Source organism: Electrona antarctica (genome assembly GCF_951216825.1).
Source record: "Electrona antarctica genome assembly, chromosome: 9".
NCBI lineage: Eukaryota > Metazoa > Chordata > Actinopteri > Myctophiformes > Myctophidae > Electrona > Electrona antarctica.
Genome location: NC_136790.1, coordinates 7,575,605 through 7,602,230, shown reverse-complemented (window position 1 = coordinate 7,602,230; position 26,626 = coordinate 7,575,605). Strand labels below are relative to the sequence as shown.

At 43.8% G+C, this 26,626-nt stretch overlaps 1 protein-coding gene across 1 annotated transcript in view; it reads right to left on the bottom strand.

Moving 5' to 3' along the window:
• chd6 (chromodomain helicase DNA binding protein 6) overlaps positions 1–25,676 on the bottom strand; it is a 75,389-nt gene extending 49,713 nt beyond the window's left edge. The window contains exons 1-6 of the mRNA XM_079510865.1: positions 25,476–25,676; positions 10,832–10,974; positions 9,854–9,902; positions 4,292–4,643; positions 3,294–3,551; positions 653–1,046 (exon numbers count right to left, since the gene is read on the bottom strand). Coding sequence (XP_079366991.1) covers positions 653–1,046; positions 3,294–3,551; positions 4,292–4,643; positions 9,854–9,883 — 1,034 coding nt within the window. The 5' untranslated portion in view covers positions 9,884–9,902; positions 10,832–10,974; positions 25,476–25,676. The remainder of the gene's footprint in view (positions 1–652; positions 1,047–3,293; positions 3,552–4,291; positions 4,644–9,853; positions 9,903–10,831; positions 10,975–25,475) is intronic.
• Positions 25,677–26,626: the final 950 nt, after the last annotated feature.

Here is a 26,626-nt window from a genome sequence, read left to right as displayed (position 1 = left end):
GAAAACGCTAATGTTACTGCTGCTGAATTAGTTATATTTTCGCTAGAAACAGACAAGTATCAAATATGAGTGACTGAATGTCATAAACGATACAGAGACACCTCTCCCACAATATCCCCAGGGCAGTTTGTTTGTTTGTTTTTGGACCACAATGCTTATATGAGACGATTTTAAGATGACCCCATGTTATTTTCCATAGAGAAAAACTTCCATGAACCAGGAGATGAGCGAGTGACGTCAGGACTCTATTCAATGGTTTCCTGCAACTACATGCGTCTACATGCGTCTACGCGCAACTGTTTGGTTGCAAGGAGTTGCATGGTGACCCATTGGTGTGGTTTGGGCCTTACATGGAACCAAAGCTTGCTGTATGTCATTAGAATGCCTTATTCTAGACTACTACCGTGGGAAGTTTGGAAAATTCCTTTCCGACCAAAATATGGGTATAAACCATAGAGTTTAAAGGATAGAGTGAGGACCAGGTGGTCAAATGCAGAAGTGCAAACGAGCGCTCAATGTTAAGCCCCAGTTCCTCGTGCTAAATTCACGGGCCCAACTGCAGTTCCAGCTTCGACCACTACGTCTCGGCGGCTTAAACATTGGCCAGCCTTTCTGGGGGCTTGGTGTAAACAGCGTAGTGAATGGTGTTTACCTGGGTTTGCGTCCCCTCTGTCTCGGTGCATTTGGAGCTGTGGTCTGGCTGTGGTTCTGGGTCCTCTGGCCGGCAGCCTGGCTGTGGTTCTGGGTCCTCTGGCCGGCAGCCTGGCTGTGGTTCTGGGTCCTCTGGCCGGCAGCCTGGCTGTGGTTCTGGGTCCTCTGGCCGGCAGCCTGGCTGTGGTTCTGGGTCCTCTGGCCGGCCGCCTGGCAGTGGTTCTGGGCCCTCTGGCGGGCCGCCTGGCTGTGGTTCTGGGTCCTCTGGCCAGCCGCCTGGCTGTGGTTCTGGGTTCTGGCAGGTGCAGCTGGGTTGTGGTTGGCCCGGTTCTGCGCTGCAGGTCTGCTGGGCGCGGCGTTGAGGCGCGCGGGGGGCGGGGGTGTTGCAGAGGCCGCTAGGGACGGAGCACAAGCAGGGTCACACTTATTTAAATAAATACTACAAGCAGGGTCCCACTAATTTAAATAAACTAGACTTGTACGTGCCCGTCGGCCACGGCCTACTTGAGAGCGATGCAACTTGGGAACCTAATAATACCCGTTGTCAACTTGTCATAGCACCCATTTTAACTGTCTGTCTGTGTCCCACATGGAGATATCTGTATCTGCCAGTCTGCCTGTGTCTGAAGAGTGCAAACTGACAAAGTGGAGTGGTTAAGTAATCAATTTGCAGGTGTGGGGTTGCCATGGCAATCAATTGGCTGAGGCAGAGGCTGTAAATTGCACAGGTGAGGGGACTTTGGCTCATTAGGCCCACTGGCAGAGCCTGACCAGAGCCTTTTGTGATGGTTCTGGACAACCGTGACTGACTCGATACCGGGCACTGCACTCCGTGTGGGGATGTGGAACGTGTGTGTCGAATGTGAAGTCGGTGGGGCAAACGGTTCTCGAGTTACGTGCATTACACACACGCATGCAGACAGAGACGTGGCGCATTTATTGCGAACGTAGTGATTGCGAAGGTTCTGGCGAACCGTGGGTCTGACCGATTCGATACCGGGCACTGCACTCCCTGCGGGGGTGTGGAACGTGTGTGTCGAATGTGAAGTCGGTGGGGCAAACGGTTCTCGAGTTACGTGCATTACACACACGCACGCAGACAGAGATGTGGCGCATTTATTGCGAAAATAGTGAGTGATTACTTTGTAACCCAGGCAGATATGTCTAAAAAAAACGTTAAATAAAAAATAATAATAAAATAAATAAATAATAATAAATAAATAAAACTTTAAAAAAAGGACGGATTTTATTCTAATTGTTGTTATTGCAATTTACGAGCTGCGTCCGCGCGTCTTACTTGTAGTTAGATACTACAAGCAGGGTCCCACTTAGGGTCCCACTTATTTAAATAAATATTACAAGCAGGGTCACACTTATTTAAATAAACTAGTCCTTACCCGTTCTGAATATATGGTAACGGATGGGTTATGGCCGGTTATTAATTATTATTATGTGTTGTTGCACGCACGCACGCACACACGCACGCACGCACGCACGCACGCACAGCACGCACACACACACACACATTATACACACACACACACACACACTATGCGATACAAAAGTCCTCCACAGTGTACTGTGAAGTTGTGTGTTCACGTTAACATGCCCCCGTCCAACTGTCAGAACTGGCTTGCAGGTGCCTGTGCCACGCAACCCCGCGATGCTTCCCCAAAGAAGTTAGTAGTAGTAGGTAGTATCGTTTTCCCAGTGTGGGTCTGTTACGCGGAAAAGTGTGTCCCAGTATTAATCTGTGTCCGTCCCAAAATGCATTTCGCTGGTGACACTGGTGACACGTGATTTGCGGGGAGTTGTATTTTTTTTTACGCAAATTAATGTAATTAAGATGATTGTTAGAATGTTTGCCGTGTGTAATGCGGGGCAGATGAGGTTGGAGGACAGGGCTGCACGGCGCTAGGTTCCGTGAGGCTGTCCGTGCGTTGTGGCGAGGCGCTCTAGGCGAGAGCTGTCTTGCTCTATGCTAGACAGCTATGGAAGGGACTGACTGACAGACTGACAGACTGACTGACAGACAGCGGTTCTTGAATTTAATAATGATACTACAAGCACGCTCACACTTATTTAAATAAATAATACAAGCACGCTCACACTTATTTAAATAAATAATACAAGCACGCTCACACTTATTTAAATAAATACTACAAGCAGGGTCACACTTATTTAAATAAATACTACAAGCAGGGTCACACTTATTTAAATAAATACTACAAGCACGCTCACACTTATTTAAATAAATACTACAAGCACGCTCACACTTATTTAAATAAATACTACAAGCACGCTCACACTTATTTAAATAAATACTACAAGCACGCTCACACTTATTTAAATAAATACTACAAGCACGCTCACACTTATTTAAATAAATACTACAAGCACGCTCACACTTATTTAAATAAATACTACAAGCACGCTCACACTTATTTAAATAAATACTACAAGCACGCTCACACTTATTTAAATAAATACTACAAGCAGGGTCACACTTATTTAAATAAATACTACAAGCAGGCTCACACAAGTATGACAGGGTCATACTTCACATCTGAGGAGCATGAACACCTGTTCATCAGCGTCTAACCGACTAATAGTATAATAATAATAATAATATATAAAAGTACCTTGGCCGACAGGCCGAGGGGGCAGGACTTTGATTTTGGGTTTCCTGCCTCGTTTAGCGGGAGTTTTCACCGAGGCGACTGCCAGGGGTGTGGCCAGGGGTGTGGCCAGGGGCGTGGCCTTCCTCCCCTCCTTCCTCTCCCTGTGCTCCTTAGGACTCTTCCTCGCCTCCTTAGGACTCTTCCTCGCCTCCTTGTCTCCTCTGTCCTCGTTGTCCTCCCTGCGTTTCTTTGGTTTGTTGCTCTCTCTCTCCTCTGATCCTGTGAGTGATATATATTTTATTATTATATATTTATATATGATATATTTATATACTATATAGTTAGGGTCCGAGCACTGCACCAGTGTGAAGCCCTATTGAAATCCAGAAATGAAAATTTGAGGAGGCGCTAAACATTCTCAAAAAGTAGCACAACTTCACAAGTGGCAAACAATTACCTATATAAAAAAGGGCCGTGGCCTAGTGGCTCAATAGCAACCCATACAAAAGTCTGTGCTTGAAACCGCATAATATGGTTTCACCTACATGTATGCACATTGATACTGTGGCGGCCCCAGGGCTATGTGTGTGCTTTACTAATCTGTCTTTCAGTGTGATGGGACCTGGTTGGAGAGTGGTGGCAATCAAGGATTGGAGGCAGCTGGCCAGTGCCTCCAATCACTATCAAAGAGCCACCTTGCCAGTGCTTCTTTCTCTTCCACCTGGACCACACTCGAGCATGGCCACACAGGGCATATTGTTTGTTTGACTCAGTTCTCAGTTTGTGATGGCAGTTTAGTTTCCTGCCAAGTTTTAGTTGGAAACCTTTGCATTCTCTACTTTAAATGCTTTATTCTATTTAATAAACGTTACATTTTTGCATTTATCCCATGCTTGTTTCCCTTCTTTGTTATGGTCTGAGAGCCGGACCTTAACAATACACACCTGTGTCATGTCCCGACTTACATAAAAGTCTCTTGGAGCCATGATATATGCCTGTTCAAAGTGGGTGGGGCTTACCTCTGTCGCGCTTGTCTTTTTTCTTGCGTTTCTTCTTCACCCTGGCTCCTGGCCCTCCATTGGCTCCCGACCCTCCATTGGCCCCGCCCCCTCCGTCGTCCTCGCTCGGGGAGCAGGAAGGGGAGGGGCCGGTGACCGTGGCGACCGCGCAGTGATTAGCCGTTGACGCGGTGATGAGGCGCAGCCGCAGGTCCTTGTTGGGCCCAGTGGCGAGCAGCTGACCCCGTGCGATGCTGGGTAATGGAGGTGTGACCAGCTGACCCCGCGGGATGCTGGGTAATGGAGGCTTCCCGCGATGTGAAGAGAGGGGCGTGGCTTGGTCCGTAGAGGAGGAAGCAGTGACACTTAACATCTGAGAGAGTGAGAGAGAGAGAGAGACACCTTATGTTACAACGGCTGCTTTGTGGTATTCTCACAGATTATCTTTGTAAGCTACAGTTACTATACTCTACTTCCACCCTAGCGTCTGTTCATTATAGCAGTTGTGATTGGTCAGTGCACTTCTTCTGCTGGATGAAATTCAGATATACATTGTGCCAGCCATGGGGGACCGATGGGAAATTCTGGTTGGTGTGCAGCACAGAACCTTGGGCCATGAAAGGCTTGCCGGCTTGGTAGCCTCCATTGCCCTGCTGGAGGAAGATCTGTGGCATGCGGAGGAGCCAGGAGGGAGAGATAGAGACCATGTGTCCTCAGGTACAGGGTCAGGTACAGGTTCAGGTACAGGGTCAGTTGTGTGCATAGAAATAAAAAGGTAGACGCCTCCTTCGGCTTTGGGGCATGTGAGGAAGCAACATGGAGGCAACAGGAGGCAAGATTTCCCGAGATTAACAGAAGGGGGCGTTCGGTAGGCTAATCAGACAGGCAATGTAAACGTTTGTTTTCTCATGCCAATAAAGCTCCTTTGGATTGAATTGATAAATCCCGGAAAAGACGTGCTGTGATTGGCCATTATAGTCACTTGAGTGGCAGCGACGCAGCGTGACTTCCTTCTTATGCTGGAGACACATGGCTCCAACAAACTGCACCGGCCAATGAGGCATCTATGTTTTAATATCTATGGTTGTGTGAAGTCAGCCTTCCTGTTTACATTTAGTCTGCAGTCTGGAATAAAGCCTGCTACTGATATAGTTTACATGAGAATCTGGAATAAAGCCTACTACTGTTATACTGTAGTTTACACGTGAATCCACAGTCTGGAATAAAGCCTCCTACTGTTATACTGTAGTTTACATGTGAATCCACAGTCTGGAATAAAGCCTACTACTGTTATACTGCAGTTTACACGTGAATCCACAGTCTGGAATAAAGCCTACTACTGTTATACTGTAGTTTACATGTGAATCCACAGTCTGGAATAAAGCCTACTACTGCTATACTGTAGTTTACATGTGAATCCACAGTCTGGAATAAAGCCTCCTACTGTTATACTGCAGTTTACACGTGAATCCACAGTCTGGAATAAAGCCTCCTACTGTTATACTGTAGTTTACATGTGAATCCACAGTCTGGAATAAAGCCTACTACTGTTATACTGTAGTTTACATGTGAATCCACAGTCTGGAATAAAGCCTCCTACTGTTATACTGTAGTTTACATGTGAATCCACAGTCTGGAATAAAGCCTCCTACTGTTATACTGCAGTTTACATGTGAATCCACAGTCTGGAATAAAGCCTACTACTGTTATACTGCAGTTTACATGTGAATCCACAGTCTGGAATAAAGCCTACTACTGTTATACTGTAGTTTACATGTGAATCCACAGTCTGGAATAAAGCCTACTACTGTTATACTGTAGTTTACATGTGAATCCACAGTCTGGAATAAAGCCTACTACTGTTATACTGTAGTTTACATGTGAATCCACAGTCTGGAATAAAGCCTACTACTGTTATACTGTAGTTTACATGTGAATCCACAGTCTGGAATAAAGCCTACTACTGTTATACTGCAGTTTACATGTGAATCCACCGTCTGGAATAAAGCCTACTGCTGTTATACTGTAGTTTACATGTGAATCCACAGTCTGGAATAAAGCCTACTGCTGTTATACTGTAGTTTACACGTGAATCCACAGTCTGGAATAAAGCCTCCTACTGTTATACTGTAGTTTACATGTGAATCCACAGTCTGGAATTAAGCCTACTACTGTTATACTGTAGTTTACATGTGAATCCACAGTCTGGAATAAAGCCTACTACTGTTATACTGCAGTTTACATGTGAATCCACAGTCTGGAATAAAGCCTACTACTGTTATACTGTAGTTTACATGTGAATCCACAGTCTGGAATAAAGCCTACTACTGTTATACTGTAGTTTACATGTGAATCCACAGTCTGGAATAAAGCCTACTACTGTTATACTGCAGTTTACATGTGAATCCACAGTCTGGAATAAAGCCTACTACTGTTATACTGTAGTTTACATGTGAATCCACAGTCTGGAATAAAGCCTACTACTGTTATACTGTAGTTTACATGTGAATCCACAGTCTGGAATAAAGCCTACTACTGTTATACTGCAGTTTACATGTGAATCCACAGTCTGGAATAAAGCCTCCTATAAATACTAATCTATATTTATTTGTCTGTTACAGACAGACAGACAGACAGACAGACGTGGTAACTAAGGGTTACCATGGAGATGTTGTGTTTACGTCGTCCTCTCTGCAGTTTAGCTACAGAGAGCCTGTTTCTATGGCAACGGCCCTGATAAATCCCTGCCAACCAATCAATGTGTGTGTGTGTGTGTGTGTGTGTGTGTGTGTGTGTGTCTGTGTGGGGGGTGAGCCGTCACACTGAGGAGCTGTTGCTGCTGATGTTTACACAATGGTACACGCACACGCGCACACACGCACACTATGGCTCCGCGCATGCTTTAATGCCTGCACCGAAGTGAAACTCGAAGCGTTAATATTGTAACCGAGATGCATGAGGTCCGAAATTAGAACAGAACATCTGCGTTATGATCAATCTGCGCGGTGGCAGCGTAGATTCAGAGAAAATAGGGTTTTTTTGTCGGGCCGTAAACAAGGAAGAACGCGAAATGGGCTTCAAAAAAAAAAAAGCGATCTCGTTTTATATCCCCAAAAGCCAATCAACAAACATGCCTGTCGGAGAGGACCAATAGCACAGCTGCAGCCTCGCCAAAAGCGAATCACAACGAAGCCGGTTAGAGAAAAACGAGGGGGGCCACCCGCCTCCCGCAGCAACAGAGACAGACAAATAAAGAAATAAAAAGAAAGTTTGATTCTTACAATGTCAGCTTGTTCTTTTGTCATTCTCTGGCATGTCATGATCGTTGTGTTTTTAAACGTGACCCACACGTCCAAGACAATCAGTTCAGTTGGCTGTTCAATGCAACTTCGAAGTCAATCTTTAAATGTGAATGTGATTAGTTTACTCACTGTCTTTTTGTTGTCATTGCATTGCTTAATGTTAATGGACTGCCGGTATCGTTGCATTATTATTTGTAGTTATTTGTATAAGTCATGGCTCGGAGTCTGATGATGATTGATGTGTTAATAGCCTATATTTTATTCATTGTTTTCTAAGGCAAGGGTTGCCTATTTAAGTCTTAAATGATGAAATTGCCGAATGCTGACGGTTAAAGAATCACCAGGGGATATTAGCTGTTTGTCCGAAAGAAGTAGCACTAGGACCCATGCATGGACAGTAACTCAAGAGCAAGCTCTTCTGCAATGACAGTAATTACTGTGCTTTGATAAGGTTATGTACAGTATATGAATTACATGATTTATAGTGTTAGCACTGGCATTATATAGCCTTTAGTAGGCTACAAGTCAAGCATTATTCGTATAGGCTATAATGTTTTGATCATCTCACATCAGGGGGCAAGAAATATGTCACATATTGCTTTACACAGCACAATCACCCCCCACCCCCGTTCCCCCTTACTGTATATGTTTCTTTTCCCTTTTTTTTTTACCTCCTTACATGATTTCCCTTTTTTTATATAGAAGTGTATATTTGTTCGTCTCTAAATGTTCTGATGAATTGAAAATGGTGGAACCATGTTGTTGTAAACACATGTAATGCTTTATCAGTGTGTCGTCCACAGTAACAGTCTTTGTATTGAGTTGTGCTTTTTATTACTAACCATTAATACAAATTTAATCAATCAATCAATCAACCAACCAACCAAGTTGGTTATTTGGTTTATGTAGCATGTGACATGTCAAACTAGGGGGTTTTCATGGTTCCATGATTCCAAGCATTAGTTTTGAAAAAAAAAACACTCCTTGGGCTATAAACGGCCATAGCTACCCAAATGTGCTGACATCACATTTGTGATTACGGCTATGGCCGTTTTAGCCTAAGGAGTGTTTTTTGTGCAAAACTAATGCTTGGAATCATGGAATCATGAAAACCCCCTAGTTTGACATGTCACATGCTACATAAAGCATGATGAAATTTAGATTTTTTTTCCCCCTTATAGGTTGTTAATGGTATGGTCAGATATTATGCCAATTGTGAAAATTGCTCAACATATGCAAGTTAGAATCCGGCAGTTTCTACATGCTGGGGACCCATACTCAACATTTCTAACATAAAGCGTTGGTGTACTCAACATGTCCGGGTTCACATTCTGGCTACTAGACTATATAAGAAAGGTAACAGCTATGTTGATGGAACGTTATATCACTTGTGTTGCCAGTGATGTGTTGTCGGCTATGCCATGTGAATAGGCAGCAGCCCTTCACCAATAGCGGCACAACAAGGCGGCACAGAAGTGGTGCAACTACTTCATTAAGGAGCTTTGTGTGTCTCTGGCTGCCTGGCTGTCTGTGTCCGAGCACGGAAATAGCATTTGGTTGGTTTTCAAAACCAAGTGTAACTGTTGTGCAGCCTAACACACATACATATTAACTGTATACATGATGATTTCAGGTGTATCAGTACAGTACAGTACAGTACAGTACAGTACAGTACAGTACAGTACAGTACAGTACAGTACAGTACAGTAGAGGGACCCCCGGGGACCCCCACACGGTAACTCTGTCATTTCTCGACTGTTTCGGACACAGGGCGGCTCGCCGGAAGCGGGCCGGCACCCTGGGCGCGTTCCTGCGGGTCTGGAAGTTCCAGGGACCCCCCGGAGACCCCCACACGGAGTTGCACCACTTACTTCACACGGGTTCTGCCAATAAAGTATTCAATCAATCAATTCTGAGACGTATCGTATCGCTGTTAAAATGTATCGTCACACCCCTACTTGTTATAGTCTGTTGAAAATACCATGATGGAAAGATACAGGAGCCGAGATAAAGGCATGTCAGGGAATCCGCTAATGCAAAAATACACTACAATGATTTAATAAAACATCATGTTACGCTTGACCGTGAGTCTTGAACTCTAACCTTGGCCACCATGCAGTCTCATGAACTATAACCTTTGGCTTCTTCAGACAATGTAGCGCCATTGTGTGTGTGTGTGTGTGTGTGTGTGTGTGTGCGCGCGCGCGCGTGCGTGCGTGCGCGCGTGTGTGTGTGTGCGTGCGTGTGTGTGTGTGTGTGTGTGTGTGCAGACTGTACAAACCTGCTGCTTGTCCTTCTTGTGAATTTTCATCTTCTATCTGTCACTGCATCTGTTAGAGGAGAGGTTACATAGTGTTTAATACAACTAGGGAGAGGAGAGGAGAGGAGAGGAGAGGATACATAGTGTTTAATACAACTAGGGGAGAGGAGAGGAGAGGAGAGGAGAGAGGAGAGGAGAGGAGAGGAGAGGAGAGGAGAGGAGAGGAGAGGAGAGGAGAGGAGAGGAGAGGAGAGGAGAGGAGAGGAGAGGATACATAGTGTTTAATACAACGAGAGGAGAGGAGAGGAGAGGAGAGGAGAGGAGAGGAGAGGAGAGGAGAGGTAAACCAATAATATGTAAACTGAAACTATAAACTACTATAGGATGTCTGGTCAATAATGACATCTGTCTACATAACATACTATCTAAATTACATTTTAACCTTTGCATACTGAGAAAAAAAATGACTGACTCCAGGTTAGAAAAAAATCACAACGCTGAGGAAGGCCAACCAGGCCGAAACGCGTACGTTGTTCACTCTCGTCGGAGGTAAATAAAATCATGAAAAAAGGACATGTAATGAGTGCTGGCATTTTCTTCATTTCAACCTTTGCGTGCCCCTGCAAGCAGTGTTCAGCAGATTTTGATTTAGTCTTAGTCTTTTGAATAAAACACCATTTAGTCTTAGTCCTATTTAGTCTTCTGAAATTGTTTAGTATAAATATCAAAAACCTTAGTCTTTTAGTCTTAGTCTTAAGCCCTAACCGCACCAAAGGGTCAAGACGGTTTTAGCGTTGTCCCTGCGGTGTGATATGTCTTGTTGCACGTTGACCCACGTCGCTAGTGATTCAACGCATGGAATTCAATGGCCCAAACCACACCAAAGGGTCGAGACGGTTTTAACGTTAAACTACCCAAGGAGTTGCATGGTGACTCTTTGGTGTGGTTAGGGCTTTAGTCAACAACATTAACAGGGTTGGAGATATGGGGCAGCCATACCTTTGGTCGCTTTGTAGATCCTGCGTGGGGCAGGACTTAGCTGGGAAGAAGAGAAGCTCAGTCTTGTCTGGGTTCAGCTTGAGGTGGTGAGAAGACATCCACTGTGAGATGTCAGCCAGGCATGCGGTGATGCGCTCTTCCACCTGAGTAGCAGAAGGATTGAAGCAGTTGAGCACTGAGAGGCTGTCTGTACTAGTACCTCCATGATGTTGCGTTTACAGAAAACATTACATCTGTCTTATAGAAATTGTACAACCGGCAAACGAAAGCTCTCCTTTTGTGTGCAAATAATAATAAACGACACACATTTGTGTTGTCAAAGATATACATTACTCTCGTCTTGGTTCCATCTACTCTGTCTGTCTACTTGATGTCAGCCATCAAGTTTCATATGCACGGCAGTTCATGGATTCAAGGATTTATTTAACTGTAAATGCTTAAACCAATGTTCATATTTCTGTTGCACTGTATTAGGGTTGTGTGGTTTTACGGGTTAATAGTTTTATGAAATCTTGGCTCGTCGGCCAAACCGCGTCACATGACACGCTACATTGGGTGCCCATGATTATTGTTTACGGAAACAGTAGAGAGAATGGCAGCGTCAAATAACAGCTGGAGACTGAGTCTAAAACTAAGTAATGTGACACCCCCACAATGGGAAGACTTTGGGTAATTGGGTTTCTACTAAAGGTTGGGTGATATGCCAAAATATTCACCAGACAGCCACTGTCAGACGCAAACGAATCGGCGATCGCACTAGAAAATGAAAAATTAGCTCCAGCTCTGTTCCCAAGCTGGAGTTATACCTAGCCGTACAACGGTCTGTGCGCAAAAAATAGCTGATCTACAAGCTTTACCACTCATATATGATATGATATAGTACTTTATTGTCAGTTCACACTGAAATGTGTCTTGCGACACAGTAGCCAAGTATGCAGAACACATATACGTACACACATTTGACATAAGACAAAGAACAAGACAATTTACATACATAAAGATATGAAGACAAGAGCAATATCCACCGCTTAGATTATCCTGTGGCTACTACGACTCATGATTAAGCCTCAAGGTCGACTGGTGGACAAAGGACCTCTTTATTCTGACCTTATTGTATGCTGGTACACCATATCTCCTTCCTGAAGGTAGCAACCTATATTCTCCATACAACACATGCTTAGTATTAGAGGTGATATTCCTTGCTAACCTTAGGATGCTGTTATCATACGTGGATGTATAAAGTTTCTGAAGTTGTTGTCCAACAATCTTTGAACAAATGTTCAGTTGTTGCAGCATTTGTGACTTTAGGGCTGCAGACAAACATCCATACCAGGTGGTACTACAGTACTGAAGAACAGTCATAATAACAGAAGTGAAAAACTCATCACACCCCTGACGCGCTGTAAGCTTGTAGATCTGCTATTTTCGGCGCACGGCCCCATCCTACGACGTATACATTCGCCTGTAACACACGTGTAGTGCGAGGTTGACTTTGTGACTGTCCCGAGGCTAGTCATAAAATGAACAGACGAGATGACACAAGTCTTTCTGCCGCCATGCTCTTTTCTCCCAGTCAATAAAGTTATTCATTGTTTAAGCATCCGTTCATTTTAGGTATGTTCTTGACTCGTTTCTGACACCATGTAACTGATGTAAGATACCTATGTCATGCGTGAAATGGGGGTGTGTGCGGATATTCATGGTTTCGTGGTTAAACGGGGCTGCCCCTCCTAACCGTTTTGTAAATAACATGTATTTATTCCATTTAATATATTTTTAATTGAGAATATTTGTATTACACATTTTTCAGGCATATTACGGTCATGTCTTAATAAAATGTTTTTAACCAGTACAATAAGAAAATTAAGTATTTATACCGGAGCAGCACGGACATTTAGAGCCTTTTATTAGGTGCTAAGTATACAGAACGACTAACGTTTCGACCTTGCGGTCTTCATCAGAGTCATAGAGTGGCAGCATTTGGGCATGTCTTTATATACAGGCTGGGCTATCAATGAGCCAATGACAAGAGGCCATGTTGCATGTAATAACCAGTTACTACCAGCAGTCTAAACAGTTAAGAGTGTGGCTATGGAAAAAACGCTGTTGAACAGTAAAATAAATAAAGTAAAACAGTGTAAAAGCCATCAAAAACTGTAGAAACAAGCCCAAATTATCAACTACACTTCAGAAACAAGCCCAAATAATCAACTACACTTTAGAAACAAGCCCAAATAATCAACTACACTTTAGAAACAAGCCCAAATAATCAACTACACTTTAGAAACGAGCCCAAATAAGCAACTACACTTCAGAAACAAGCCCGAATAAACAAAGTTGCACTTTAGAAACTAGGGGTGCTCCGTTCGGCCGTTACCGATTTATTTTGAAAGGAAACTTTCCCTTGCTAGTGCTACTAAAGTATCTGTCTTGTTTGAATGGTCTTACCCATACCATATTGATGACACTGATTTGTAGCTTACTTTGCCCTTTATTAAACAATTAACCTCATTAACCTCACCTCTTGAACAGGAGGAAACTCCAAATATTATTCAACAGCTTCAATATCAGAAGTGTTGTTGGATGAAGAGAGGGTGGAATCGAATGCTACTACAGTAACTAAACAGTGTTGTTGGATGAAGAGAGGGTGGAATCGATGCTACTACAGTAACTAAACAGTGTTGTTGGATGAAGAGAGGGTGGAATCGAATGCTACTACAGTAACTAAACAGTGTTGTTGGATGAAGAGAGGGTGGAATCGAATGCTACTACAGTAACCAAACAGAAATACAACTAGAGTAAAAGAGAAATCACACTCGTGATGTGTGAACTGTGATCTCATCACAATGATGACATCTGATCTGATGATGTCAACATGATGTCCAATAATATGAACACACACACACACACACACACACACACACACACACACACACACACACACACACACACACACACACACAATTGGTAAACTTAATGGAAGGAAGGACAGCCAGCGGCCATACCATGTTTTCATATACGCAGTTGCTTTGAAAGCGCTAACCTGCTAACCCGGTCAGTTTCACTTTTAAGCAGCGTGTTCCGTGCAGCTGCTCTTGTTGACAAAATAAAAGTCCCCGCTGAATCCGGTGGTAGGGCTGTCACTAAATTAGTTGAAAATAAAATATGAGGTCCCTGGACCTCAAAGTGAGGTCCAGGGACCCTCAGGGTTCCTTGAGGAGGTTCCAAATGGACAGGTCTGTATATTCGAGTGTACAAATGGAACCAAATGGACCCTTACAGGTCTGTAACTTTGAGAGTGTACAAATAGAACCAAATGGACCCTTACAGGTCTGTAACTGAGAGACGAGTGTACAAATGGAACCAAATGGACCATTACAGGTCTGTAGCTTTGAGATTGTACAAATGGAACCAAATGGACCATTACATTACAGGTCTGTAACTTTGAGAGTGTACAAATAGAACCAAATGGACCCTTACAGGTCTGTAACTTTGAGAGTGTACAAATAGAACCAAATGGACCCTTACAGGTCTGTAACTTTGAGAGTGTACAAATGGAACCAAATGGTCTCGTATTTACCTGTCTCTGGGCCCCTGTCTGTCTGTCTGTCTGTCTGTCTGTCTGTCTGTCTGTCATGTGCATAAACAAGTCATGCCTCAACTTTTATGCTAAATACCTACATCAGGGTTCCCCAATAGGCGGGGGGGGGGGGGGGGGAGGGGTCAGGGCAAGACCTCGACCTCGCGCGTGCAGACTCGGCCCCCAGCCTGGTACCCTAGTCAAAATATGGCCCTTGAGGAAAATTAATTGGGGAACCCTGACCTATACAGTATACAGATAGCTATGAATATGAATATGGGTTCACACATGTGACTTTATATAAGTGTTGTAGCAACAGTGAAAACAACACCTTATAGGTAAACAGTGCTCTTATTTCACATTCCACAGACCAGAAGACAGAGCGCTCTGGCCACGTTCAGGTGTGTAGACAGATATCTAGTGTTGTATGTATATGCCCTGGGTGCAGCCATAGCTGAGGTGTGTAGACAGATATCTAGTGTTTTATGTATATGCCCTGGGTGCAGCCATAGCTGAGGTGTTTAAACAGATATCTAGTGTTGTATGTATATGCCCTGGGTGCAGCCATAGCTGAGGTGTGTAGACAGATATCTAGTGTTTTATGTATATGCCCTGGGTGCAGTCATAGCTGAGGTGTTTAGACAGATATCTAGTGTTGTATGTATATGCCCTGGGTGCAGCCATAGCTGAGGTGTTTAGACAGAAATCTAGTGTTTTATGTATATGCCCTGGGTGTAGTCATAGCTGAGGTGTTTAGACAGATATCTAGTGTTGTATGTATATGCCCTGGGTGCAGTCATAGCTAAGGTGTTTAGACAGATATCTAGTGTTGTATGCATAGATATATATAAACACTAGATGGCTCAAGGCGGAGTTTCTGACGTCGTTCACCCGGCAGCCATCTTACTTCGGGGCTACAGTACAGTATGTTCAATGGCAGCTCAAACAGAAACAGTCATAACTCGCTCAAATCTTGACGGATTTACAAACGGGTTGGTTTATTACAAACGTTGTCAACGTGGCTATGATTCAGGACGCTTATCTGCTTAATTTATGTTTTTTATATGAACGTCGTATAAAATCATATACGTATGCGCACGTCTCTGACGTTTATAACAAACCAAACCGTTTGAAAATCGGTTGAAAATTGAGCAAGTTATGGTCATTTAAGAGTACATGCCCCATAGACACAATGTTATGTGTCCCGAGGTAAGATGGCCGCCACGTAACGACGTCGCTCTCCATTGGCCAACAGCGCGGGTGAGCTATCTAGAGTTTATATATATCTATGGTTGTATGTATATGCCCTGGGTGCAGTCATAGCTGAGGTGTTTAGACAGATATCTAGTGTTTTATGTATATGCCCTGGGTGCAGTCATAGCTGAGGTGTTTAGACAGATATCTAGTGTTGTATGTATATGCCCTGGGTGCAGTCATAGCTGAGGTGTTTAGACAGATATCTAGTGTTTTATGTATATGCCCTGGGTGCAGTCATAGCTGAGGTGTTTAGACAGATATCTAGTGTTGTATGTATATGCCCTGGGTGCAGTCATAGCTGAGGTGTATAGACAGATATCTAGTGTTGTATGTATATGCCCTGGGTGCAGTCATAGCTGAGGTGTTTAGACAGAAATCTAGTGTTTTATGTATATGCCCTGGGTGCAGCCATAGCTGAGGTGTTTAGACAGAAATCTAGTGTTTTATGTATATGCCCTGGGTGCAGTCATAGCTGAGGTGTTTAGACAGATATCTAGTGTTGTGTGTATATGCCCTTGGTGCAGTCATAGCTGAGGTGTTTAGACAGATATCTAGTGTTGTGTGTATATGCCCTGGGTGCAGTCATAGATGAGGTGTTTAGACAGATATCTAGTGTTTTATGTATATGCCCTGGGTGCAGTCATAGCTGAGGTGTTTAGACAGATATCTAGTGTTTTATGTATATGCCCTGGGTGCAGTCATAGCTGAGGTGTTTAGACAGATATCTAGTGTTTTATGTATATGCCCTGGGTGCAGTCATAGCTGAGGTGTTTAGACAGATATCTAGTGTTGTATGTATATGCCCTGGGTGCAGTCATAGCTGAGGTGTATAGACAGATATCTAGTGTTGTATGTATATGCCCTGGGTGCAGTCATAGCTGAGGTGTTTAGACAGATATCTAGTGTTGTATGTATATGCCCTGGGTGCAGTCATAGCTGAGGTGTTTAGACAGAAATCTAGTGTTGTATGTATATGCCCTGGGTGCAGTCATAGCTGAGGTGTTTAGACAGATATCTAGTGTTTTATGTATATGCCCTGGGTGCAGTCATAGCTGAGGTGTTTAGACAGATATCTAGTGTTGTATGTATATGCCCTGGGTGCAGTCATAGCTGAGGTGTATAGACAGATATCTAGTGTTGTATGTATATGCCCTGGGTGCAGTCATAGCTGAGGTGTTTAGACAGAAATCTAGTGTTTTATGTATATGCCCTGGGTGCAGCCATAGCTGAGGTGTTTAGACAGAAATCTAGTGTTTTATGTATATGCCCTGGGTGCAGTCATAGCTGAGGTGTTTAGACAGATATCTAGTGTTGTGTGTATATGCCCTTGGTGCAGTCATAGCTGAGGTGTTTAGACAGATATCTAGTGTTGTGTGTATATGCCCTGGGTGCAGACATAGATGAGGTGTTTAGACAGATATCTAGTGTTTTATGTATATGCCCTGGGTGCAGTCATAGCTGAGGTGTTTAGACAGATATCTAGTGTTTTATGTATATGCCCTGGGTGCAGTCATAGCTGAGGTGTTTAGACAGATATCTAGTGTTTTATGTATATGCCCTGGGTGCAGTCATAGCTGAGGTGTTTAGACAGATATCTAGTGTTGTATGTATATGCCCTGGGTGCAGTCATAGCTGAGGTGTATAGACAGATATCTAGTGTTGTATGTATATGCCCTGGGTGCAGTCATAGCTGAGGTGTTTAGACAGATATCTAGTGTTGTATGTATATGCCCTGGGTGCAGTCATAGCTGAGGTGTTTAGACAGAAATCTAGTGTTTTATGTATATGCCCTGGGTGCAGCCATAGCTGAGGTGTTTAGACAGAAATCTAGTGTTTTATGTATATGCCCTGGGTGCAGTCATAGCTGAGGTGTTTAGACAGATATCTAGTGTTGTATGTATATGCCCTTGGTGCAGTCATAGCTGAGGTGTTTAGACAGATATCTAGTGTTGTGTGTATGTGCCCTGGGTGCAGTCATAGATGAGGTGTTTAGACAGATATCTAGTGTTTTATGTATATGCCCTGGGTGCAGTCATATCTGAGGTGTTTAGACAGATATCTAGTGTTTTATGTATATGCCCTGGGTGCAGTCATAGCTGAGGTGTTTAGACAGATATCTAGTGTTGTATGTATATGCCCTGGGTGCAGTCATAGCTGAGGTGTATAGACAGATATCTAGTGTTGTATGTATATGCCCTGGGTGCAGTCATAGCTGAGGTGTTTAGACAGAAATCTAGTGTTTTATGTATATGCCCTGGGTGGAGCCATAGCTGAGGTGTTTAGACAGAAATCTAGTGTTTTATGTATATGCCCTGGGTGCAGTCATAGCTGAGGTGTTTAGACAGATATCTAGTGTTGTGTGTATATGCCCTTGGTGCAGTCATAGCTGAGGTGTTTAGACAGATATCTAGTGTTGTGTGTATATGCCCTGGGTGCAGTCATAGATGAGGTGTTTAGACAGATATCTAGTGTTTTATGTATATGCCCTGGGTGCAGTCATAGCTGAGGTGTTTAGACAGATATCTAGTGTTTTATGTATATGCCCTGGGTGCAGTCATAGCTGAGGTGTTTAGACAGATATCTAGTGTTTTATGTATATGCCCTGGGTGCAGTCATAGCTGAGGTGTTTAGACAGATATCTAGTGTTGTATGTATATGCCCTGGGTGCAGTCATAGCTGAGGTGTATAGACAGATATCTAGTGTTGTATGTATATGCCCTGGGTGCAGTCATAGCTGAGGTGTTTAGACAGATATCTAGTGTTGTATGTATATGCCCTGGGTGCAGTCATAGCTGAGGTGTTTAGACAGAAATCTAGTGTTTTATGTATATGCCCTGGGTGCAGCCATAGCTGAGGTGTTTAGACAGAAATCTAGTGTTTTATGTATATGCCCTGGGTGCAGTCATAGCTGAGGTGTTTAGACAGATATCTAGTGTTGTATGTATATGCCCTTGGTGCAGTCATAGCTGAGGTGTTTAGACAGATATCTAGTGTTGTGTGTATGTGCCCTGGGTGCAGTCATAGATGAGGTGTTTAGACAGATATCTAGTGTTTTATGTATATGCCCTGGGTGCAGTCATAGCTGAGGTGTTTAGACAGATATCTAGTGTTTTATGTATATGCCCTGGGTGCAGTCATAGCTGAGGTGTTTAGACAGATATCTAGTGTTTTATGTATATGCCCTGGGTGCAGTCATAGCTGAGGTGTTTAAACAGATATCTAGTGTTTTATGTATATGCCCTGGGTGCAGTCAAAGCTGAGGTGTTTAGACAGATATCTAGTGTTGTATGTATATGCCCTGGGTGCAGTCATAGCTGAGGTGTATAGACAGATATCTAGTGTTGTATGTATATGCCCTGGGTGCAGTCATAGCTGAGGTGTATAGACAGATATCTAGTGTTGTATGTATATGCCCTGGGTGCAGCCATAGCTGAGGTGTTTAGACAGATATCTAGTGTTTTATGTATATGCCCTGGGTGCAGCCATAGCTGAGGTGTTTAGACAGATATCTAGTGTTTTATGTATATGCCCTGGGTGCAGTCATAGCTGAGGTGTTTAGACAGATATCTAGTGTTTTATGTATATGCCCTGGGTGCAGTCATAGCTGAGGTGTTTAGACAGATATCTAATGTTTTATGTATATGCCCTGGGTGCAGTCATAGCTGAGGTGTTATATGCCCTGGGTGCAGTCATAGCTGAGGTGTATAGACAGATTATCTAGTGTTGTATGCATATGCCCTGGGTGCAGCCATAGCTGAGGTGTTTAGACAGATATCTAGTGTTGTATAAAACATTTGGGCAGGTGAAGTTTGCTTTCAGGTTGCCCAACTGAGCAAGTGCTCGTTTGAGAGCGGATGCAACCGCCTATAAACACAACACCAGATATCTGTCACTGTCTTCTGGTCTGTGGAATGTAAAATAAGAGCAGTGTTTACCTATAATTGGCTGTTTGCACTGTTGCTACACTTAACACATTGTCTGCTGCTGATGTATATATATAGTATATACACACACACACACACACACACACACACACACACACACACACACACACACACACACACACACACACACACACACACACACACACACACACACACACACACACACACACACATATATATATACACGTTTTAGAATATATATATACGTTTTAGAATAGGCAGAACGAAAATACATCGCTTGGATGCACCTGGGACGTATCCTCAGTGATGTATCCCAAGGTCATCTGTGTTTCGGGTCTCGCGAACATCATACCCCTCACTCGGGTGACCCAGCCGGGGTGATCAAGTCCCGACTTACGTCCCAGTAGCTACCCTCGATCAGACCCACTAGGGAAAGACCAGGGCCACACAATCCGTTGGATCCACTCCGGAACTACTCTGCCGGGACTGGGAGGTACAATTCTGGCATGTGGAGGGACTAGGCTCTGTGGGTTGACTCCTGTCCAGGCCCCTCCTACGTCTCACCAGGTCCACCTACACTTCATTCAGGAGTGGTGGTTTCTTGAGCCGCAATGGTTCTGCAGGCTCCACCTGGGCAACGGTGGTACTGCAGGCTCCGCTTGCGGCTCGAATGACCCTTCCAAAGGCCTCATCGAAGGTTTTTGGGCTTCCTCCTCACGGAGGATGCAGGCTGGGGCACCAACCCATACTGCTCCCGGGGTGCCGTCTACATTCTGGCTGTCACCCATCTCTCCGGTGGTTACCAGACTATACCTGGTTGTCACATAGTCTATTCCTATGAGTCACTCTAAATGGCATCTATTGTCTGCGATTGACGTACATTTGTTTTACTGTATATTGCTTTATATGGATCTGAAACACTAGACGGGAACGTGAGTCCACCAGTGCCAGTCAAATGCTGGCGAAATACCAAAGTAGAAGAAGAGATCCTAGGCAACCAAGGAAGCTTTGAGAAGGAAAGGAAATGGTCACGTGACTGGGCTGCGCCATGCCACTTTCATGGACACTTTCATGGGAGCCAAAACTCACACCGGAAGTTCAATGAATACATGGCAGTGAATGGAGCCGGCTGGACCAGCTCATAACTAACATTATTCATAAACAATTGAGACCTTTGTCATATAATCGGTTCAGGAATATAAAAGACATATCACAGGTTGTTTTCTAATCACTTGCTTTTCGATGTGCACAAAGTGCACAGTATATCATTTTATTTGAGGATCTAAACAGCAGCAGGTATCGTTTCTGGCTCCGCGGTATTGCGAGATTTGACTGACAGACAGGAAACGGTGGGAAGTCTCGCAATACTTGGTACGTTCAGGAAGGTGCTTTGTGCTCTTTAGATACCATACCTCTATAAAATTACAGTGTACACATCGAAAAGCAACACAGACAGCAGACAATAATGTGTTACATGTCTTCTGTTATTTTCCAGAAGCGATTACTTTACAAAAGGTCTCAGTCATTCATAAATAATGTTTGTTCATGAGCTGGTCACTGAGCTCTCATCGACTCCAATGCATTCTGCCGAACTTCCGGGTAGTTTGGCTCCCATGAAAGCATCCATGAAAGTGTCATGGCGCAGCCCAGTCACGTGACCATTTCCTTTCCTTCTCAAGGCTTCCTTGTAGGCAACCAAGGACAGTCTAAGAAGGATGAGACGCGAAGACCGTACGGGCGACGCCATGTTGCTTTGGAAGGAAAGAAACATGCGCAATGGGCTATATGCAGCCAACACTTCCGCGTTCAGCTTCCTTGGTCGTAACTGCGCATGTTTCTTTCCTTCCAAAGCAACATGGCGTCGCCCGTACGGTCTTCGCGTCTCATCCTTCTTAGACTGTCCTTGTAGGCAACCAGGAAGTGCACAACCCCAGCCCACTGTGTGTGGCTTCACTGCAGGCAGCGTTGGATCCGTGATAGTTGTTTTCGTCCGCGTGATGTAAGAACAGCGCATAACTTTTCAAACACTGGATTTTGGCTCAATTTGAGCAGAAAAAGGACTAATAAGCACGCACGTGCACGTCGGATCTGTGTGTAGGCATGTGAGTAAAAGCAAAAAATAATAAAATATTTTTATTTACTCGATTAAATGACAAAAAAGAAAGACGTTTTTTACATCCTGGCACAGGCGGGGATGGAGAATAAAACGGAATCCCACATTCTTGGCATACATACGTATTTTATACGTTGGCCAATCAAAAAATAGCAGACATACTACTGTTATAATTAGGATCTTCTCTGGCTCTTTTCTCAAACTACGTCGCTGTCCGTTGTGATGAGACACCCGAGGTTCGGATCTGATTTCCGAACCTCGGATTTCAATCGCATTGCGATTGAAATGTGAAGGTTTCTGGTCGAAAGATAGCTAGCGTGAGCTAATGCTAACATGAGCCGTTTCTTACAATGGAGGTCTGCGAGCGGGAAACATGGAAGTACTTGAGTAGTAATCTCCCCAATTCCGGTCCGTGAAAGCTAAATACCACTCGTGGTCTAAGTGTTAAAAATAACAAGTGTGAACTCATAGTCATATTCATACTATGTAGGTATGTGTCATAAAAAGTTACGTATGACATTTGTTATCGCACAGCCCCCAAAGGAAAATAAAGATCACACTTGTGTGAAGTGAGAGGCTCTCTTAACATCATACATCATCACATTCCGGCCAATCACAATTGGCTTTTTGAGGGGTGATAGCCTTTCCCATGTCCAGCTTTTGGTGTGTGTTACCCACATTTTGTCCTAACAAACATTAAATGCCATTGACAATGAATGGAGAATTCTGAGTGTTTGTGATTGGCCGGAATGAGATGATGCATGATGATGTACGATGATGAGAGCGCCCCTCACTTCACACTGGTGTGATTTTTATCCTCAAATCCGTGGTACACACAGACACAGCAAGCTGGCTATAGAGGGTATGCGCATGCTTAAAGTGAATGGCACATCGAGTGGCAAAGGAACATGCAAAGTGAGTTTAACATTGTTTAATGCAATCAGATAGGACTTTTCTGTTTGGATTTCAGAAAATAAAGTCGTTTTTTGCCACTCAGTAGGCATTCCTGCATAACTTCCGGGTTTGATGATGATGTCACGCGCATACACTCTATAGGAGGAGCAAGCGCGCCTCAAAAAATGGGTTAAAGGACCACTTCACCACTCACTAATAATCATGATAAAATGACACAATCTTTTCCTGTGTGTGTCTGTGTGTTAGGCTGTGCAACAGTGACACTTGGTGGTGAACAAACGCTATAACGCTATTTTCGTGCTTAGACAGACAGACCCAGGGACAGACCCAGGGACAGACCAAGGGACACACACAGCTGTCTATAGAGACACACAAGGACTACACAATTCACGCCCCCAAATGAGACAGCGGCCCCACTTCTGGTCCGTTTCAACGGTGTACTGCAGCTGACAATGCAATCCCTATGAGAGGTATCATAAAATACCCTAATTTCACTGGTTCATTACTGAGGCTCAGGCTGTAGCGATTTCTTTTGTGTTCCAATAAAGTGTCCCATATGTTTGATTTGTCCTTTTCAATGTCACATACCTGCCATCTCAATATACATCCCACAATGTACTATAATATACTCCATCAGTTTGTGAAAAGTGCTAGCATTGTAAATCTCAAGTCAAAGTGGTCGCACGGTATATACGTCACGGTTGCATCCCTTGAGGTTTTCAATACCCATATATTTGTTGTATTTCGTTTTATATGCTATGTATTTGTTGAAAATGATCTAAACAGCATCTTGCAAGACTAATTATTAATACTCATCTGGAGAATTCACTAGGTAGTTGAAAATGTCAGGATATGTCACTCCTCCATTTAGCTGGGTTATTTTCCCATGCAACTATTCAGCCACGTTAATTATACAACAAGTTGACAACGGTAAAACACACCGTCGGAGCTCCGCGGTAGGTAGAACATATAAGTACCGGTAAGCCCGTGACATGTTCAAAATATAGACATGAATAACAAAGTCAGCCGGGATGTATTATTGAGAATTCTTCAAAGTCGGCACTCATAGCCTCATAAAGGCAGTGCCAGTGACGTCCTTAAAAGCGACAGGTTCTCTGTCTGCTGTCTCCCCTCTGCTCTGTTAACATTATGGGTAACTCATTCAAGTGGTAAATTAAATGTGAAATACATCCTCTATTGAGAAAATAACAATATGTTGACAAAGACACTTCATACATTTGGAAACATATTTTTATTCAAATCAATAGTCTTCAGTTAATTTCATATTATTTTAAAAGTAGGCTAACTACAGTTGAATTTCAATGGACTTCTATGGGCTGGCCTGCAGTACACCGTTCTAACGGACCAGAAGTGGGGCCGCTGTCTCATTTGCGTGAAATTTGTAGTCCCTGTGTGTCCCTATAGGAGTGGTTGTACCACTCAAAAAAACGGTGCCATTCATAATTATTAGTGAGGACCTATTATGAAGTGGTCCTTTAAAATTGAACGGTAAATCAAATTTTACCTATCATTTTATAATGGACAATTTACTTTTCAGGTGGAAATGACCTTTGGGCAAGTATAGAACATCAGCCTCTGAGACCTTTGTGTCTACCCCTTGATTGCCTACACCTGGCCTACAGTGCACCGCTCCATGAAGTCGTCTCAAAGGAATACCTGAAAGCAAACTCCACCTGCCCCAAAGATGATTGTTTTTGCAGGCAACTTTTAGTGTCAACCACACACACACACACACACACACACACACACACACACACACACACACACACACACACACACACACACACCTAATGTCAGACAGCAGAGTGAAGTACACAACCCTGGGGGACTCCCCTTACTGACAGATGTTACACACACACACACACACACACACACACACACACACACACACACACACACACACACACACACACACACACACACACACACACACACACACACACACACACACACACACACACACACACACACACACACACACACACACACACACACCCCTAATGTCAGACAGCAGAGTGAAGTACAACCCTGGGGGACTCCCCTAACTGACAGATGTTACACACACACACACACACACACACACACGCACACCTGACTACCACAAGTTGCCCCAAAAATAAATGTAGTTCGCATAAACATAAGAACACACTCTGCTGCATGCATACATACAATGATATAAGATAACACATACACACATACACACATACATACATACATACATACATACAGCCCTGCCTGGTTTTAAGCTAGCAGCTGTGTAGTGATGCTTGTAGATCTACAGTCAGACAGACAGGCAGAGACAGACAGACAGCCTCACCCGGCATCATCATCATCAAGAAGCTTTCTCATGCGCTGCGTTTTTTATTTCCAAGGACACACACACACACACACACACACAACGCCATGACAGTTTAGAAGAAAGGGAGAAAAATAAGATACTGGGGCCAGTGGGGGGGGCGGGGGGCTAGAACAGAGGAAAGGAGAAAGGAGGCAGGAAGGAGGAGAGGAGAGGAGAGGAGAGGAGAATAGAATAGAATAGAGAGGTCTTTACACACAAAGCTTCAGTCCGGAGTTTCCATTCAGTCAGTCAGTATGTACAGTACAGTAAAGTACAGTAGGCCTACAGTACAGGACAGTGTGTGTGTGTGTGTGTGTGTGTGTGTGTGTGTGTGTGTGTGTGTGTGTGTGTGTGTGTGAACTTACAGTGGATGGAATGGATGCGATAGAGCTGTAGTGCACGAGCGCGCACACGCACGCGCGCGAGGACACGCGTCACGGCTGCTCGCGCGCACACGCACAGACAGAAACACAACGTTAAAGTTTTTTACGGGAGAAATAAAATAGTTGACTCACCGTTTGTTCCCAAAATGGAGTCTGAGAGTATCTGCTAGCTAACCTCTCTCTCTCTCTGTGTGTGTGTGTGTGTGTGTGTGTGTGTGTGTGTGAGAGAGTGTGTGTGTGTGTGTGTGCGTGAGTGCGTGCGTGAGTGCGCGTGTGCGCGCGTGCTAAAGGCTAACAGCTAAGCTAACCTCTGCAGGCTGCAGCTCAACACAAACAACAGATTTCTTTTATTTTTTTGTTTTTTTTAGCAGCAGGGAGGGAAGGGGCGGGGCCGTGACTCTAAGACAGTTTCCCATTGGACCGCGCCGGGGAGCAACGGACGCTCCGTTTGGCTGGCGGGCCGAGAGGCCCCGCCCCTTTCTCTGCGCGTTCGTCTGAAAGGAAGCGGCATAAGGATGCGTCGGTGACGTCACGTGCAGTCTAGTTGCAGGCATGTTGTTTGATTGATTGATGTAAACAGCACAGAGTACAGTCTGTTTCCAAACTTTCCATTCTGGTCCTGTCCTGTCCTGTGTATTCAGTTAGTTCATATATAAACTGTTTATATATAAACTAACTAACTAACTATAGACTATTGTAGACTATTTAATAGACTATATTTGTAATAGTTTTTTCCATTTTGGTCCTGTCTCCTGGGTATTCAATTCATGATCATGACATGAAAAATAACAACAAAATAATAAAATAAAACACTATAGGCCTATGTGCAGAGTATAGTCAATAAACTTAGCACTGTTTCCGCAATCTGTACTGGGGGGATAAAGGAATGAGGTTGTAAAGAGATGGTCACTAAGGGAGGAGTGATCATTTCCTTATAATAATCCTTATAATGAAGAGGTGGTCACTAAGATAATTTCCTCTCCCTTTGGCCTGCTGAAAGGTGGATTTTCAGGCCTGTTTTAAAGGAATTATTATAATAGGAAGGAATTATTGTGTGCCTGTGTGTGCGCGTGCGTGCGCGTGTGTGTTTCCTTGCATGCACACCCCCTCTCCTGGCGGACTGGTGGACTTCTCCTGGATTTGGTATCACTAGACCTGATTCACTAATAACAAACTATCAACACCTGGGAAAAACTGAATCCATTCTCTTTGGATCAAATAGTAGCCCAATCACGGCTTCTCACTTAAAGTGGGTGACAATATTATCAATTTACAATTTACAA